At 39.3% G+C, this 19,555-nt stretch overlaps 1 protein-coding gene across 3 annotated transcripts in view; it reads left to right on the top strand.

Moving 5' to 3' along the window:
• The window catches only part of LOC134206934 (anoctamin-5-like), a 118,301-nt gene that overhangs the window by 27,264 nt on the left and 71,482 nt on the right, over positions 1–19,555 (top strand). The window contains exon 1 of one of the 3 annotated variants that reach the window (XM_062682675.1): positions 11,234–12,258. The exons of 1 other annotated variant lie outside the window; for it this stretch is intronic. In XM_062682675.1, coding sequence (XP_062538659.1) covers positions 12,237–12,258 — 22 coding nt within the window. In that variant the 5' untranslated portion in view covers positions 11,234–12,236. Of the gene's footprint in view, positions 1–11,233; positions 12,259–19,555 lie in introns of those variants that run through there. One more of the 3 variants, XM_062682677.1, reaches the window with a different exon arrangement.

Raw genomic sequence — 19,555 nt, 5'->3', positions numbered from 1 at the left:
AGATAACGAAATCTAAAAATTCCATTATACGCAAAGTCATGTTCGAGCTCTAACATTTTGCGCCACGGCAAGTGCTGGCAGCGTTTGTTTACGAAAGTAACAGCGTTGCTAAATCATCTGGAAAAGTATTCGCTCATCTCTTAATATAGGATCCCTAGTTTCAATATACATTAATGCCGACATTTTGGTAAATATTCACAATTTTAAGCGATATTCGCATAAAAATCCCATACGCCAAATCGGTCAAACAGCGTTTTTAAATGTGATTTCTTCAGAGAAGTTGTTTGTCACTTAATTTCGTTGAACCTAGTTGAAAAATTCAAAATTTCAGAGACTGCTGTGATGATTTATTTGCTTATTTCGAAAAGAAAGATCCATCAATGAAATTTGATTAGTAATTGAACTTTATCAACACTTTTACTGTTTAATATTATTCAAAATCAAGGATAATGACAAAATACACGACGCGTGATGGTGATCCTGTTAGAAAAAAATATTTCTGGCGATTAATCGCGGAAAAAAGGCATATTTATAGTGCTTTCCACATATGTCGTTTATGCGATGGGGCAGAGTCGGGCAGGTGTTTTAATCGGCAATGGACAGAAAAACTCATGCCTTTTCATACAAATACTATTCCAAAGACATGATTTTCGATATATTTTTGAAAATTGAATTTTACTGAAGATCATTTCAAATGCTAATAAAAATACCTCCTAATGATTTTCGATTAGTCAGGGTGATAAATAATTAAACAACATGATAAAATGAACAAAATAAAAATATGTATAGCTATTGTTGAAAAATTATGCAAGAACTGATGAAATTTTATTATGGAAGTTTAAAAAAAAATTGCATCGACCTAGAGGAAAATGGAGAAAGGTTAGTTATGTAAATACTGTATGGATTATTTTTTGTCCATGATTTTTTTATACTAAATAAGTGAATACCAGTATGTATGTACATTGTAGCATGATGGCTATTGTAAATATGTAAATAGAACTATAATAGATAATTACGGTAAATGAATGAAATAGATATTAATTAATTTAAATTGTTTTGGTTCTTGTTATGTAAATCTTGTATTCAAGTTATGGTTCAATGTTCATTAGATCTTTTTGTATAAATTATTCAATATAGATACCAATTCGACACCTGACAAGTTCACTCAACGCATATATGTTAAATGTTCCACGTAAACGTTCATTCAAAGAATTAACGTTCAAGTTCATCTAAGATGAACACCCCCAAAGCTTCACAGGCCGCTTCGTGAACTTCCACGACCATCCAAACCAAGAGGTGGGACTTAAGAGGGTTCAGAAGAATTAGACCTTTCAGATCCAATACGTTATAAGGGGCTTAAATGGCAGTTGCATTCGTAGGTTTATGATGGGTAAGGATTTAGATCGGAAAGGTTGATGGCCTTTGGGAAGGTTCAACAACTCCGGACACGATTCAAACAACCTCACGACCTATCTGAGGCAATTTGGGACCACACTGAATCACCGAAACCGTGGAAAGATCCGGGAGTGCGAGTTTTTTAGTCTCTAGTATTGTGAATCTGTTGTGGCTTTAGTTGGCTGCGGTGGCTCTTCTAGACCTTCTACTCCCTGAGTAGTCAGTACGAATAAGGGCGTCCTTGTGATGTTTTGCTGTACCTGTTATGGCTAGGTGTGCATCCTCACCCCCTACACTCCCTGAAGACACCCTTCTTGCTTCAGTAGTGATTCCTTTTTACAGCACTAGTCTTCATAACGAAAAGGGCACCATTACGGAGCATGAGATATGATCAAATTATTCGTAGTACTACTTGACCAACACCCCCAGCTGGGTGAGGGATAGAGGATGACACACACACACACACACACACACACACACACACACACACACACACACACACACACACACACACACACACACACACACACACACACACACACACACACACACACACACACACACACACACACACACAAACATCTTCCTCTCATCCCTCTTTTCTCTAGAGCGAGCCCTGAAGATAAGGAAAAATCGTGCCTACTTGATGAATTTCTTTTTTCGTTTCATCACTTTTACGCCACTCACTCACTTTTCGCGGAAAATTTTCGGTGAGCAATTATTGGCCCTTGCATCAATTTTTAGACTCTGGCGCAATTTAGTTTTGCCTCGAATTTTTAGCGTGCACACCAATACATTCAAACTATCTCCGTAATTATTTTTTTTGTTGTTATTTATCGAACACATATTTTTGTTTATTCAAATAAACAATAAACAGTGTCAATTCATTTGTGTGTGTGACACGGGAAAAATATTCACGCAAATAATTTTCGTGCAGGGGTCTAATAAGGCGAAATCTGCGCAATACAAAAAAATTATGACCGCAACAGGATTCGAATCTAGAACATCAACAAAAATGACATTAGGATGCAGTACCTATAGCCATACCACCACATCGACTGCATGTAGGGATTAGGTTGTTTGTTCCATAAAGGCTACTCTTTTTGCAATTGGTGATGGCACAAAAATAAAGAAAGGAGTGAGATAACGAGCAAATAAACTTTTCGCGGCAGTGGTTGTGAGGGAAAAATGAGAAAAATCACATCATTTTTCTTTTCCCACAAAACGATTTCTCGGCGAAAATCAGCGTGAGGGAGCTTTCTCTGCTCGTGAGAATGAGTGAGAATTACGATCCCTGAATTTCAGGAATGCTCACGGGCTTCCAAATAACGAATTTACCTTTACCAAGAACGTAGCCAGAGGAGCAACCCAAGTGTACAACCAATATTTATGTCTCGAAGGGTCCGGTAACCCAACATAACATAAAATGATAGGGAAAGCAGTACTGGAATTTCTTAGATTAATAATAAGAGATGTCACGAGATTTCGACATATATGCCCCTCTCATCCTTTGTAGAAACGCGAAAAATGGAATGCATGCTAAAAATATCATAAAATATTTATTTCATGACAGGGCAGTGTGCTGTATTTGCTTTACCGTCGTGAGAGGCTTCTTTTGACAATTCGGGGGCTACTTTGGACATTTTGAAGCAAGAACTGTAACGTAAAGTACTATCAAATCGACGTTATTACCATTCCATTACCATTCGGTTATCTTGTTGATAGTTGGATGCCAACTTTCTGTTTCATATTTGGAATGTTTTGCTTAGTTTTTTTCAGAAAATCCAAAGCAGAAAATTCAAAGTAGCTCTTGAAGTCAAAAGAAGCCCTGCACGACAGTATTATTGTTTGAACTAACTTTTACAATTCGGAAATTAAAAAAAAAAAGATTTATTTATCAACCATTTAGTCATTTTGTTCCAGATGAGTGCGTGATCTCTCTTGTTTCGAACAGCAGAACGATCGCGCGGTCTGACGAAATATTGTGTTCTGCATTGCGCGGCCGGTAATAAAATTAATCAGTTCGGTGCGTGATCTCTCTTGTTTCGGACAGCAGAACAATCGCGTGGTCGGCCGAATTATTGTGATCTGCATTGCGCGGCTGGTTTCGAAGCGGGCTTGGTAGTCATATGGCTACTGCTTCTGCATCATACTCAGGAGGTCGTGGGTTCAATCCCAGGTCCGTTCCATTCTCCTACTTTGTATCTTTTTCTTTATTTCTCATGTTCTAGCAATCGCTAGAACTGGAAATGGACTTCCATACCGTTTCCATTACTATTCCTATACCTTCAACTTGAGTATTCTAACAGTAATCTGCTAGAGTTGGAAATGAACTATAGAGCTCGTTTCCTACATCCAATTAGAAATTCCATCAGTTACCTTCTCCTATCTATCACATTGGCAGCTCGTTAACCAAGACGGACCTCTGCCTCTCCAACCTAACCCAGAAATTCCAACAAATTCCGCGTGAACTCGTGGCAAGTGCAGAGGTATATTCGGCTTGCAGTGGGCGAGTGATTGCATCATCATTTCCTCCCCTTCCCTACATTGACTTGCATTCTGACGTGGCAGGCGCCAGTATGACCTAACAAATGAGATCACCAGTACTTGTACATTGAAGATGTGTGCTAGTCCCAAGCAAACATCTGTTGGTTCCCTGTGCAAGAACAGCTGATCTGGTCATAATGGAGTAGCAACTACGAGCAGTCAATCAAGTTCAAGCTCAAGCTCTAGTATCGTGAATCTGTTGTGGTATGTTAAAACGACATTAGAAGTCTTTGGTGTTTTAGATTTTACGTTTATTCCTTTCCGTTAGGCTAAAGTCCAGTTAAAGAGTGTTGTGCGGTTCGTTAGTATTTTTGTGCGAGTATCCTAGAAATAGAAGGTAATTTGTAAAATATGTCTGTTCCAAAATGTGTGTGCTTATACGCGTCAAACAGCTGTTTGACGGCTTCTTATTGCTAGTTTTTGAGAACGAGATTCGAACCGACGCCTCTACCGACCTCTGGATATCGACCGCATCGCCCAACCCTCTCGGCCACCGTTTTCGTCGATCCACGTGCTCTCGTTGAAAACTCTCCGAGTTGCGGCTTTTGGTCCGTGAACCGGAAAGGGACCGCATCGTCACCATTGCGTCCGTCTTGGCCACGCCGGCCACCTTCAAACCGAATTATTTCGTGCGTAGCAGAGCCGTCATTCCGGCCGCCCGCGGAATCCATTTTGTTGCCATCTTCGGTGGCGCGTTCCACGAGACGCCGTATTGTTCGACCATCGTTATTGTCCGAACCCCGCCATCCGTCCGCTATTGTGTAGCAGCCATCGATCGCCATTGCGATCCGCAGCGTCCAACGACACGCGTTGGCAACCGTTCGTCAGCAAGACCAACCATCATCGAACAGTCCGTTCGCCGGGTCGCGAACCTCGCGGTCACTTGGTGGAGTTGCCGCAATACCACTTCGACAGCGAGCCACATCAGGAAAGGTCGGTAAAGCAGAGCACCAGAAAACATCCACGGTACCGTGAGTAGAAATGCGCATGCGTAAATAAATTGACACACACATAAAAGCTAGCTAAAATTATAAATACCGCACACATGAAGTAGACAGACAAGATAAAGTAGAGAGAAAGGAAAGGAAAAGAGAAAGTGAAATGATCCTAGGATAAGTTTGTAAGTTCAAATAAAAGCATGCTTGTTAATCGTTGCCGTTTTGCCCTACAAAAATAAATGTTCTTCCATTCAAATGCAACGAGTTTGTAATGTCTAGGTACTAAAGGTTTTTGATGTCGTTCGGTTAGTGTTTTTTGTCGTATTTTTTTATGTTTACACCTAGTTGGGCTGCTAGGGAAACTCAGTCCCTCCTTTTCTGTTCTTAAAACGAGAAGGGAGAATTGTGAAGGTTGGTTCTGCCAATGATGATAATTTGAGCTACAGTGATTAACCGAACGACGATCTCTAGCCATCGTAAATTTATGCGTGGGACGGTCATCTCGCCGAAAAAGAACGGAAGTACTTCATAACCGTTCGGGTTTGCTAGTGCGTTTTTATCCACTGAATTCTATCAAGAAACCTGCCCTGAGGTTTGGATTCTTGCCGGGCACAAAAACAGACGGGCGGCCCTCAATGTTGATTGAGGTGGCGCTCAAGCCGCTCGTTTACGGATTCAAGGTCGAGAGACCCCATAGCCGCTAAGGCGTGCTATAACATATGCACTTTTTGTAAGTAATATGATAATTGCGAAAGTGTCTTATGTTTCTGCGTCTTTTCTTATATTTTTAATAGAAGTTTCTGAAAATATGAAAAAAAAATAAACATAATAACGCAGATATATTAGACACTGTTTGCAAATACAGTAGCCGTTCGATAACTGCAAAATGTTTACTTTTCAGTTAACGAATGCCGTTCGATAACAGCAACGCACTCTAGACGTCAAACGGTTGTCAATCGACGTCAGATGCAATAAAAGTGCACCTAAAAGTGCAGCGCAATGCAGCTGGAATTGAGTATGACATTAGTTTGAAGTTTAGCGGTCCGATAACTGCAAAACTGTTGCAACTATCGAATTGAAGTTAAAAAGCATTGCAGTTTAATGACTTGCAGTTATCGAACGTCTACTGTATCTGCAGCAACATTTCAAAAGGGCGAAACTGCTTATGTAAACAAGAGCTTCTCACGTCGCATTTGAAGTATATAGCATGAGCATAAGCATGAGCATGATTGACCGCCCACGGTTGCTACTCCGTTATTGCCAGATCAGCTGTAATTACACAGAGAACCAACAGATGACGTTTGGGACTAACATCTTCTTCAATGTGTAAGAACTGGTGAACCAAAATTTAAGCAATACCAGCGCCGGCCGTGTCCGAATGTAGGTCAATTAGGGAATAGGTGGGAAAATGTTGACGTGATACTCGCTTTGATGGAAGCCGACGAGTCATCTGCACTTCTACGAGAAGTCACTGGGATGTTGGATATATGGGGAAGGGAGTGAAGCATGGTTCGTTTTGGTAAACGGTATGCCCAGTGTAGCTTGTAGTTTGGTTGTCACGATGAAAATGCAATGGAGGTGTCGGGTTTTTAAAAATCTTCAAAAAGGTATTGTCAATCGTAAGTGTAGTGAAAATTAAAAAAAACAGTGGTAGTTAGAGCAAGTTGTGACAATTGAAAGTCATAGGCAAATTCTGGCATAGTATTGTATGTATATCTCAACGGAATTCTGTGTCTGCCCTTAAGCCTAATGGCTTCGTCTGACAGCAGCAAAAAGTACATGAAATGCTGAATCTAAAACCGGATCAGATCCCAGCCAATAATCACAATGCATTTGCAGAACATAAAACTTCACTTTGATGCTGTTTTAGTGCACTTCTGAATCTAAATCAAACCAACTGGAAAAATCTGATGAAATGTAGGAAGAAAAAATTTCTTTTTACTTCGTATTATATTACATTTAAAATGTTCGCTAAAGTTTTACGATATGTCAGATATTGCGAAACCTGCCTAAACGTAACCCTCCTATACCCCTTTCCACGAGAGATCTTCAAGATGCACGATGAGATGGACTGGCAACGACAACATTGACAACAATAATGAGTAATGGAAATCTGACAATAGATTCTGTGTGGATTCTGTACAGCAGAATTCCTCAGTAGATCTTGGCACAGTAGATGTTAAGAAACACAGAGTGCCTACCATATAAAGAAAGGAATAAAAAAAGTAGGCTCTGGAATTTTGAATTTTTTTACAAGGTTCATCGAAATTAAGTGACAAACAACTTCTCTGAAGAAATCACAATTAAAAACGCTTTTTGACCGATTTGGCGTATGGGACTTTTATGCGAATATCGCTTAAAATTGTGAACAGGGATTGCAGAAATCGCTCTCAATAGATAACGAACAACAATAAAAGAGAGGCAAAATCCTCTTCGAATCATAACAAGCCATGAAAACAAAACTATCGCACCTGTATACAAGTTGAAAAAAAAACTGATTTGGATAGGCGGCCCCCACCGAGGGGGTTTAATAAAACGCGTTGTTCTCGCTCATTTCCTGTTGCGGACCAAATTTTTTTTCCCAACAGCTGATACAACACGTGGTTCATTCGCCTATCGGTCTAGAGAGAACTATCGGTCTAATAAGCGTTTAGTAGATAGTCAGTTTGGTACGGCGGCGAACTCTATTCGTTCGGAGCGTTTTGCGGAGTCCAAAGTACGTACGATTCCCTGCCATGATGCGTCTCCGAATTTCTCTGCTGGTATCGTTATCGGCGATCACCAGTGAGCCCAAGTACACGAATTCTTCAACCACCTCGATTTTGTCACCACCAAAACACGTGGTGGGTGGCTTACGTTGTCCGCTCTTGAGCCTCTTGCTATCATGTACTTCGTCTTCGACGTGTTGATGACTAGTCCAATCCGTTTAGCTTCGCTTTTCAGTCTGATGTAGGCTTCCTCCATTCTCTCAAAGTTACGTGCCATAATATTTATGTCGTCGGCGAAACCAAATAACTGGACGGACTTCGTGAAAATAGCACCACTTGTGTCAATCCCTGTCCTTCGTATTACTCCCTCCAAGGCGATGATGAATAGAAGACACGAAAGACCATCACCTTGCCATAAACCTCTGCGCTTTTCGAAGGAACTCCCTGAAACTTGAACTACGCACATCATCCATCGTCGCTTTGATCAACCGTGTCAGTTTAGCCGGAAATCCTTGTTCGTGCATTAGCTGCCATAGCTGGTCCCGATCGATTGAATCATATGCGGCTTTGAAGTCGATTAATAGATGATGCGTGGGCACGTTGTATTCGCGGCATTTCTGCAGTGCTTTGCGAATGGCGATCACCTGGTCCGTGGTGGAGCGTTTGCCCATAAAACCCGCCTGGTACTGCCCCCCGAACTCCCTTGAAATTGGTGCTAGTCAACGGCATAAAGTTTGGGAGAGTATTTTGTAGGCGGCGTTCAGCAATGTGATTGCGCGGTAGTTGCTACAATCCAGCTTATCGCCCTTTTTGTAAATGGGACACACGACACCTTCCATCCACTCCTGCGGCAAAACTTCCTCCTCCCAAATCTTGGTAATGACCCAGTGCAGCGCTCTAGCCAGTGCCTCACCACCGTGTTTAAACAGCTCTTGGTCAGTAGTTGGTCAACTCCAAGGGATTTGTTGTTTTTCAGCCGGCCGATCTCCTCCTGGATTTCCTGGAGATTTGGAGTCGGAAGTCGTATGTCCTGCGCGCGTGCTCCTTGGTGCATTTCCATACCACCGCCGTTGTCTGCCATATCGCCATTCAGGTGCTCTTCGTAGTGCTGCCGCCACCTTTGGATCACCTCACGCTCGTTTGTAAGAAGCTTCCCGTTTATGTCCTTACACATATCAGGCTGTGGCACGTGAACGGTTCAACTTTTCATAGAACTTTCGTGCGTTATTAGCGCGGTACAGTTCCTCCGTCTCTTCACGGTCTCGATCTTCCTGCTGGCGCTTTTTCCTCCGGAAAATCGAGTTTTGTCTGTTCCGCGCCCGTTTATATCGTGCCTCGTTCGCCCTCGTGCGGTGTTGCAGCAATCTCGCCCATGCTGCATTCTTCTCTTCTACTAACTGCTCACATTCGCCGTCATACCAGTCGTTTCTTTTATCCGGGGGCACCGTGCCAAGTGCAGCGATTGCGGTGCTACCAATGGCGGATCGAATATCTCTCCAGCCATATTCAAGAGACGTTGCGCCTAGCTGCTTTTCCGTTGGGAGTGCCACTTCCAGCTGCTACGCGTAGTCCTCGGCTAGTCTACCGTCTTGTAGACGCCCAATGTTTAGCCGCGGCGGACGACTCCGACGCGTGTTGATCACCGTCGAGAGTTTTGAGCGCAGACATACTGCAACGAGGTAGTGGTCGGATTCAATATTCGCACTGCGGTAAGTGCGGACGTTCGTGATGTCGGAGAAGAATTTACCGTCGATTAGAACGTGGTCGATTTGGTTTTCCGTTTCTTGGTTAGGTGATCTCCATGTGGCCTTGTGGATATTGTTGCGGGGAAAGAAGGTGTTTCGGACTACCATTCCGCGGGAGGCGGCAAAGTTTATGCATCGTTGGCCGTTGTCATTCGATACGGCGTGCAGACTATCCGGTCCGATGACCGGTCTATACATTTCCCCCCTTCCTACCTGTGCGTTCATGTCACCAATGACGACTTTGACGTCCCGCAGTGGGCATCCATCGTATGTCTGCTCCAGCTGTGCGTAGAACGCTTCTTTCTCGTCGTTGGGTCTCCCTTCGTGTGGGTAGTGCACGTTGATGATGCTATAGTTAATGAAACGGCCTTTAATCCTCAGCTTGCACATCCTTGCGTTTATTGGCTGCCACCCAATCACGCGTTGGCGCATCTTACCCAGCACTATGAAGCCGGTTCCCAGCTCGTTGGTGGTGCCACAGCTTTGGTAGAAGGTAGCCGCTCGATGCCCGCTTTTCCACACTTTCTGTCCTGTCCAACAGATTTCCTGCAGCGCTACGACATCGGCGACAGCTACAGCCGAGAAAATTTCGATAATGTTCACAAAAAAATCGGATGAAAATTCCAAACAAATTCGGATGAATGTCCCGTAGTAAGGATTATTTTTTGTACTTGATATTAATTGTACTTGATTGTAGATTGATATTAAAAATCATTTTTACAAAATTTTGTTTAGCCAAAAAATCATGAGAAATGTCGTGTTCTGCAGTAGTGTAACCCCTTAAAATTTAAATGGAAAACTGGTATGCTGCATCTCAGCATGTACGTCACATTGCCAACCAAAACGCTTTAATGAACCATCGTTTTCCGTTGAACATCACATTTACTGATATTCGATCGACATCAGCCTCCCCTCGTGGTGATTACTCGCAGAAATAAAAAACCGAAATGTTCTTCCCGTTTGCTCATTCGTAATTGAGTTAAGCACCATTCATCCAGTGGAATTTGGTCTGCTTTTGATTTGTTTATCGGTTTTCTACGTCATTGTGATTGTTGGTATCTCAGGGTGGAAGTTACGAGACTTCGAAAAAGTTTCATCGGGAAAATCAAATGAACTTTCTGCTTGCTTCAAATTGACATCCTCATTACTTTGCTCAATAAAGATAACCGGAATGACCCAGGGGATAATTATCCTTGAGGTAAAGCGATGAAATGAATGAAAATGGAAAAGCTCTAATCACTCACACCAGTCAATGTGTAATGCGGTTTGCCATGGAAAAGATCCACCACACACTATCATGGTGATCAGAGCGGAGCAGAGTAGGCGTACCTACGTATGTATAACGTGGTATGATGGGGCAAATAAAAAGTGAATAAAAACGACCCAACAACAACAACAACCGCTGTATCATTGCGCCCGATGATTACCGACCTTTCCTGATATGGCCGGCAGGGGTGGCAAACAACTTGACTTGAATTGCAAAGTGGATGCACATTCCACAGATAGTTTGAATTCGAATCGTGCCTTTTTTGCGATTTTAGTCAAACTACCACAGATCAATCATCCGAATTCTACTCTGCATCTCCACAGTTGTCACGGGAAGGTGGTTAAATCGATTCTGGAATGAAACCTCCAATGTTACCAGTCATTCCCGTGATTCCTCATTATCGTATCATTATCACCTTTTTTGTATTTTTGGCCCTACTGCTGATAACGCGCATTGCACAATCTATAGCCGGGTTTATATTTTTGATTCGACTTCCCATTTATGTACGTTGGCTGGTACGTGGATTAAAGGTGAGAACGGTCGCGGCGGGTATATTCCTCCAGGGGGGGTAGTGAGTGGGGTCCGCCAGCCGAGCAGAGCGATGAGCTCCGAACTGAAAATTCATCAATCGGCTCCCGGTGGTGAACGCGTTCGGATGTAGTGCGCGCTTTTGTTTTTTGTTTTGTGCGGCGCTGCTTCTATCGGTTCTACACCAGTTATTGATGTTGCTGTTGTTAATTGATGTTCCTACGTGCATCCGCTGATTGGCGTTCCGTTCAAGAGATTGCAACGCACCCGACTGTGGCCCTTGTAGTTAGTAAATCTTGTTGCAAAATTGTTAATCTTTCGCTGTTATTGTTTTGTTGTTGTTAATTAAATATGTGCAATACATAGTCTCGTATTACCAAGCTGGAAGTGAGCTGCACGGAAACGTCATTCCGAGGGCGAGTGAATTGGGTTAATCGAAACGGGAAGTGACAAACGTCATACGGCACGCGAAAAAATGCACCACCCCGTCCCCTCGTAGCGGAAAAGTGCATTTCATGGGGCTGGAGCCATCCAGCAAGTGACCAGTGCTCTGGTGGTGAAACCGAAGCAGGCTCAGGTTAATGAACGCGAATTAACAACGCACCGAACGGAGGAGGCTTTCTTTGCGAGTACAGTTTCATCGAATCATAGATCACAGACCGCCGTAGTCGTTGTCTAGTGCGATAAAGCACGCAGCGGTGGAAGTGGGAAGAAGCAGCGTATGAATTATTTGCGTGAAATTGACTGCAGCAAGTAGTTTTAGTTGGATGGGATGTTGTGTTGCTGGCTGCCGACGACGCCGTTCGAGTGGGGCTCTAAGTTTCGTTTCGAGAGATAGGGAGTGAGCATTTGCAAATACAACACCGAAAACAAAGCTGCAGTCAGTGGTTCCAGTAGAGTGAGTTCTGGGGTGTAGTTTTTTGCGTCAAACATCTACCGAAAGGGTGCGACGATGAGGGCGGTTTAGTTTTAGTGTAACGGCGAATGCGAAACGTAATGAAATGTGTTTAGATCGGGCTCAGTGATGTACCTGAGTGAAACGAAAAGTGCAAAAAGTACACGAAGCAATAGATAACAGTTCCAGAAGTAGCAGCAGCAGCACGGAATCATGAAAAGCATGTATACGAAAGGTACGGGAAGAGAGGGTTTTTTGGGGATAGCAACAGGAAAGTGGCCTCGAACTCTGGTTCTATCTTGTATCGATGGTACTTACAGAGCTTACGGTTCGGGCGAATTGAACAAAAGTATATAAGTGCACGTGCTTCAGCGTTTGGCATTATTGTGGTGGTAGTTTTTATCAATTTGGACATACGATTCGCTCAAAATGGGTGGGGTGGTTGTGATTGATGGTTTATTGTGAATCTGTGACTGAGGGAATTTAATGAGGTTTGACTTGCCGGAGTTCCTCTATAAAATGTTTATTTGGAAATCCATGACAAATCATTATTGTTTTTAAAATGCTATGACGTAATTCGTGGAATAAACAGCAAACATCTAAATATTTTTTTATTTCCTCAAAAATATCCTACATTTCACAGTAAAAGACAAACAGAATATTTTTTCTTTATTTCCACAGCTAAATTTCCAAATTCTTCCGAGTTTTTTGAATATAAAGAACAAATTATTATATTGACTGTGGAAATCATTTTTGACATGTTTTTTTTTATTTATAAAAGAAAAAATTCTCAAAAAGTTCCATGGGTAGTTTTTTTTAATTTCAATTAGTGGAAACTTGAAAAAATGATTGAATTTTTTTGAGAAAATTATTCGGGCAGTTGACTGTAAGACCAACGATCTGATTTGCTTTTGAAAATGTTATCCGAATGTTTTCCCGAAGTTTAGTTGCGAAAGTTATTTTTGCGAATTTCTAGTATGAGGAGATTCATCAAAAAATAAACTAATTCGAATTTACTGAAAAAGTTCATCCGAATATCCAAAGGAAATTAATTCTAATTTCCAAAGAAAATTCATTCGAATTTCCAAAGAAAGTTCATTCGAATTTATAAAGGAAGTTCATTCGAATTTCCAGAGGAAATTCATTCGAATTTCCAGAGGAAATTCATTCGAATTTTCAGAGGAAATTCATTCGAATTTCCAGAGGAAATTCATTCGAATTTCCAGAGGAAATTCATTCGAATTTCCAGCTTAAATTCATCCAACTTTCCAGCACAAATTCATTTGAATTTGCAGAGAATATTCATTCGAATTTCCAGAGGAAATTCATTCGAATTTCCAGAGGAAATTCATTCGAATTTCCAGAGGAAATTCATTCGAATTTCCAGAGGAAATTCATTCGAATTTCCAGAGGAAATTCATTCGAATTTCCAGAGTAAATTCATTCGAATTTCCAGAGGAAATTCGTTCGAATTTCCAGAGGAAATTCATTCGAATTTCAGAGGAAATTCATTCAATTTCCAGAGGAAATTCATTCGATTTCCAGAGGAAATTCATTCAATTTCAGAGGAAATTCATTCAATTTCCAGAGGAAATTCATTCAATTTCCAGAGGAAATTCATTCCAATTTCCAGAGGAAATTCATTCGATTTCCAGAGGAAATTCATTCAATTTCAGAGGAAATTCATTTCAATTTCCAGAGGAAATTCATTCGAATTTCCAGAGGAAATTCATTCCAATTTCCAGAGGAAATTCATTCAATTTCCAGAGGAAATTCATTCGAATTCCAGAGGAAATTCATTCGAATTTCCAAAGGAAATTCATTCCAATTTCCAGAGGAAATTCATTCGAATTTCCAGAAGAAATTCATTAGAATTTCCAGAAGAAATTCATTCGAATTTCCAGAAGAAATTCATTCGAATTTCCAGAGGAATTTCGTTCGAATTTCCAGAGGAAAAATCCACGAAATTCATTCGAATTTCCAGAGGAAATTTATTCGAATTTCCAGAGGAAATTTATTCGAATTTCCAGACAAAATTCATTGGCATTTCCAGAGGAAATTCATTCGAATTTGCAGAGGAAATTCATTCGAATTTCCAGAGGAAATTCATTCGAATTTCCAGAGGAAATTCATTCGAATTTCCAGAGGAAATTCATTCGAATTTCCAGAGGAAATTCATTCGAATTTCCAGAGGAAATTCATTCGAATTTCCGGAGGAAATTCATTCCAAATTTCCAGAGGAAATTCATTCGATTTCCAGAGGAAATTCATTCAATTTCCAGAGGAAATTCATTCAATTTCCAGAGGAAATTCATTCAATTCAGAGGAAATTCATTCCAATTCCAGAGGAAATTCATTCGAATTTCCAGAGAAAATTCATTCGAATTTCCAGAGGAAATTCATTCGATTTCCAGAGGAAATTCATTCGATTTCCAGAGGAAATTCATTCGAATTTCCTGAGGAAATTCATTCGAATTTCCAGAGGAAATTCATTCGAATTTCCAGAGGAAATTCATTCGAATTTCCAGAGGAAATTCATTAGAATTTCCAGAGGGAGTTCACTCGAATTTCCAGAGGAAATTCATTCGAATTTCCAGAGGAAATTCATTCGAATTTCCAGAGGAAATTCATTCAAATTTCCAGAGGAAATTCATTCAAATTTCCAGAGGAAATTCATTCGAATTTCCAGAGGAAATTCATTCGAATTTCCAGAGGAAATTCATTCAAATTTCAATAGGAAATTCATTCGAATTTCAAGAGGAAATTCATTCGAATTTCCAGAGGAAATTCATTCAGATTTCCAGAGGAAATTCATCCGAATTTCCAGAGGGAATCTGTGTCAAAAGGTCGAAGGTCAAAAGGTCGAAGGGTCAAAAGGTCGAAAGGACAAAAGGTCGAAGGGTAAAAAGGTCGAATATGTGTCATAACGTCGAAGGTCAAAAGGTCGAAAGAACAAAAAGAAAAGGAATGAGATGGGAGTTGTGAGTAGTGACAAGTGAGATGCAAGATGAAACTAGTGAGCATAAATAAATGAGAAGTGAAAAGTGAAAAGTGAGAAGTAAGAAGTGAGATGTAAATAAGAAGTGAAATGGAAGAAAGAAGAAAGGAGGAATCATATATAGTAAGAAAGAAAAATAACAGAAGAGGAAAAAAAAAAAAGAAAGAAGGAAGATATCAGAAGGAAAAAAGAATAAAGAAAAAGGAAAATAGAAGAAGGAAGAAAGCAGGGAGGAAGGAAGAAGAAGAGAAGACACAATGAAGCAAAACAAAAGAAAGAAGGAGGAAGCAAGTAACAGGAAAAGAGAAGAAAGATGGAAGAAAAGGAACAAAGAAGAGAGAAATAAGGAAGAAAGTAGGAAGGAAGAAGAAATAAGAAACAAAGAAGAGAGAAATAAGGAGGAAAGAAGAAAGAAAGAAGGATGAAAGAAAGAAGCAAGGAAGAAAAAAGAAAGTTGTAAGAAAAACAGGAAACAAGAAGGAAAAAGAGAAGAAAGATGAAAGAAAAAAGAAAGTTGGAAGAAAAACAGGAAACATGAAGGAGGAAGAAAGAAAGGAGGGGGAAATAAGGAAGAAAGAAAAAAAAGGAAGAAAGGAGGAAAAAAAAGAAAGAATGTAGGAAGAAAAAAGGAAAAAAGGAGGAAGAAAGAAAGTGGAAAGAAGGAATAAGGACGGAGGAAGGAAAGAAGAAAAACGAAGGAAAGGTAGAAGAAAGAACGAAGGAAGAGAGTAGAAAGAAAGAAAAAAGGAAGGAAGAAAAAAGAAAGAAGGAAAATAGAAAGGTGGAAAAAAGTAGGAAAAAATAAAGGGGAAAAAGGGAGAAAAGAAGAAGAAAGGAGGAAAGAAGGATGAAAGAAAGAAGAAAAAATGAAGCACAAAAAAAAGAATAAAGAAGGAAAAATGGAAGAAAGTGAAAGCAAAACAAGAAGAAAAACAGGAAACAAAAAGGAAGAAAAAAGGGGGAAAGAGAAAGAAGAAAAAGAAAAGAAATAAGGAAGAAAGAAGGAAGAAAGAAGGAAGAAAGGAGGAAAAAGAAGAAAACAAGTAGGAAGAAAGAATAAAAAAATATGGAAGAAATAAGAAAGAAAAAAGCCGAAAGAAGGAAGAAAAATGAAAAAAGAAGTAAGAAAGAAGAAAGGAGGAAAAAGAATTGAAGGAAGGAACATGAAGTAAGAAGGAAAAAGGAAGAAGGAAGAGAATAGAAGGAAATAAGAAGAAGTAATAAGAAAGAAGGAAGAAAAAAGAAAGACATTTTGGTCCTTTCGACCTTTTGACGTAGTATTTTTGTTTCGACCTTTTGTCCCTTCGACATTTTGACCCTTCGACCTTTTGTCCTTTCGATCTTTTGACCTTCGACCTTTTAATAGTCGACCTTTTGACCTTCAACCTTTTGTCCTACAACCTCCAGAGGAAATTCATTCGAATTTCCAGAGGACATTCATTCGAATTTTCAGAGGAAATTCATTCGAACTTCCATAGGAAATTCATTCGAACTTCCAGAGGAAATTCATTAGTATTTCCAGAGGAAATTCATTCAAATTTCCAGAGGAAATTCATCCGAATTTCCAGAGGAAATTCATCCGAATTTCCAGAGGAAATTCATCCGAATTTCCAGAGGAAATTCATTCGAATTTCCAGAGGAAATTCATTCAATTCAGAGGAAATTCATTCCAATTCCAGAGAAATTCATTCAATTTCCAGAGGAAATTCATTCAATTCAGAGGAAATTCATTCAATTTCAGAGGAAATTCATTCGAATTCAGAGGAAATTCATTCGAATTTCCAGAGGAAATTCATTCGAATTTCCAGAGGAAATTCATTCGAATTTCCAGAGGAAATTCATTCAATTTCAGAGGAAATTCATTCGAATTTCCAGAGGAAATTCATTCGAATTCAGAGGAAATTCATTCGAATTCAGAGGAAATTCATTCGAATTTCCAGAGGAAATTCATTCGAATTTAGAGGAAATTCATCTGAATTTCCTGAGGAAATTCATTCGAATTTCGAGGAAATTCATTCGAATTTCGAGGAAATTCATTCAATTTCGAGGAAATTCATTCGAATTTCGAGGAAATTCATTCTGAATTTCGAGGAAATTCATTCGAATTTCCCGAGGAAATTCATTCGAATTTGAGGAAATTCATTCGAATTTCCTGAGGAAATTCATTCGAATTTCCAGAGGAAATTCATTCGAATTTCCAGAGGAAATTCATTCGAATTTCCAGAGGAAATTCATTCGAATTTCCCGAGGAAATTCATTCGAATTTCCAGAGGAAACTCAATCGAATTTCCAGAGGAAATTCATTCGAATTTCCAGAGGAAATTCATTCGAATTTCCATTCAAATTTTTTCGAATTTCCAGAGGAAATTCATTCGAATTTCCAGAGGAAATTCATTCGAATTTCCAGAGGAAATTCATTCGAATTTCCAGAGGAAATTCATTCGAATTTCCAGAGGAAATTCATTCGAATTTCCAGAGGAAATTCAATCGCATTTCCAGAGGAAATTCATTCAAATGTCCAGAGAAAATTCATTTGCATTTCCAGAGCAAATTCATTCGAATTTCCAGAGGAAATTCATTCGAATTTCCAGAGGAAATTTATTCGAATTTCCAGAGGAAATTCATTCGAATTTCCAGAGGAAATTCATTCAAACCTCCAGAGGAAATTCATTCGAACTTCCAGAGGAAATTCATTCGAATTTCCAGAGGAAATTCATTCGAATTTCCAGAGGAAATTCATTCAAACCTCCAGAGGAAATTCATTCGAACTTCCAGAGGAAATTCATTCGAACTTCTAGAGGAGATTCATTCTAAGTTCCAAAAGATTCCAATTTCTAATGAAAATTCATATGAATTTCGTTTAGAAATTCGAACGAATTTCCTTTGAAAATTCGAATGAACTTTTGAAAATTCGAATGAACTTCCTTTGATGATTCGAATAAACTTATTTTGGAAATTCGAATGAATTTCCTCTGGAAATTTGCATGAATTTCCTCTGGAAATTCGCATGAATTTCCTCTGCAAATTCGAATGAATTTCCTCTGGAAATTCGAATGAATTTCCTCTGGAAATTCGAATGAATTTCCTCTGGAAATTCAAATGAATTTCCTCTGAAAATTTGAATGAATTTCCTGTGGAAATTGGAATGAATTTCCTCTGGAAATTCGAATGAATTTCCTCTGGAAATTCGAATGAATTTTCTCTGGAAACTTAAATCTTTTGGAATTTAGAATGAATTTCCCTTGGAAATTCGAATGAATTTCCCTTTGAAATTTGAATGAATTTCCCTTTGAAATTCGAATGAATTTCCCTTTGAAATTCGAATGAATTTCTCTTGGAAATTCGAATGAATTTCCCTTGGATATTTGAATGAATTTCCCTTGGAAATTCGGATGAATTTCCCTTGGAAATTCGGATGAATTTCCTGTGGAAATTCGAATGAATTTCCTTTGGAAAATCGAATGAATTTAATTTGGAAATAAGAATGATTTTTTTCTAATTCGAATGAATTTCCTTTGGATATTCGAATGAATTTCCTTTGGAAATTCGAATTAGTTTCCTCTGGAAATTCGGATGAATTTCCTCTGGAAATTCGAATGAATTTCCTCTGGAAATTCGGATGAATTTCCTCTGGAAATTCGAATGAATTTCCTCTGGAAATTGGAATGAATTTCCTCTGGAAATTCGAATGAATTTCCTCTGGAAATTCGAATGAATTTCCTCTGGAAATTCGAATGAATTTCCTCTGGAAATTCGAATGAATTTCCTCTGGAAATTTGAATGAATTTTCTCTGGAAATTCGGAAGAATTTCCTTTGGAAATTGGGATGAATTTCCTCTGGAAATTCGGATGAATTTCCTCTGGAAATTCCAATGAATTTCCTCTGGAAATTCGAATGAATTTCCTCTGGAAATTCGAATGAATTTCCTCTGGAAATTCGAATGAATTTACTCTGGAAATTCGAATGAATTTCCTCTGGAAATTCGAATGAATTTCCTCTGGATTGAATGAATTTCCTCTGAAATTGAATGAATTTCCTCTGAATTGGAATGAATTTCCTCTGAAATTGAATGAATGAATTTCCTCTGAAATTGGAATGAATTTCCTCTGAATTGGAATGAATTTCCTCTGAAATTGAATGAATTTCCTCTGAAATTGAATAAATTTCCTCTGAATTGAATGAATTTCCTCTGAAATTGAATGAATTTCCTCTGAAATTGGAATGAATTTCCTCTGAAATTGAATGAATTTCCTCTGAAATTGAATGAATTTCCTCTGAATTGGAATGAATTTCCTCTGAATTGAATGAATTTCCTCTGAAATTGAATGAATTTCCTCTGAAATTGAATGAATTTCCTCTGAAATTGAATGAATTTCCTCTGAAATTGAATGAATTTCCTCTGAAATTGAATGAATTTCCTCTGAAATTCGAATGAATTTCCTCTGAATTGGAATGAATTTCCTCTGAAATTGAATGAATTTCCTCTGAATTGAATGAATTTCCTCTGAAATTGGAATGAATTTCCTCTGAATT

Source organism: Armigeres subalbatus, chromosome 1, assembly GCF_024139115.2.
Source record: "Armigeres subalbatus isolate Guangzhou_Male chromosome 1, GZ_Asu_2, whole genome shotgun sequence".
Lineage (NCBI taxonomy): Eukaryota > Metazoa > Arthropoda > Insecta > Diptera > Culicidae > Armigeres > Armigeres subalbatus.
Note: the sequence above shows the minus strand (reverse complement) of the source record. Positions and strands in the feature narration are given on the sequence as shown.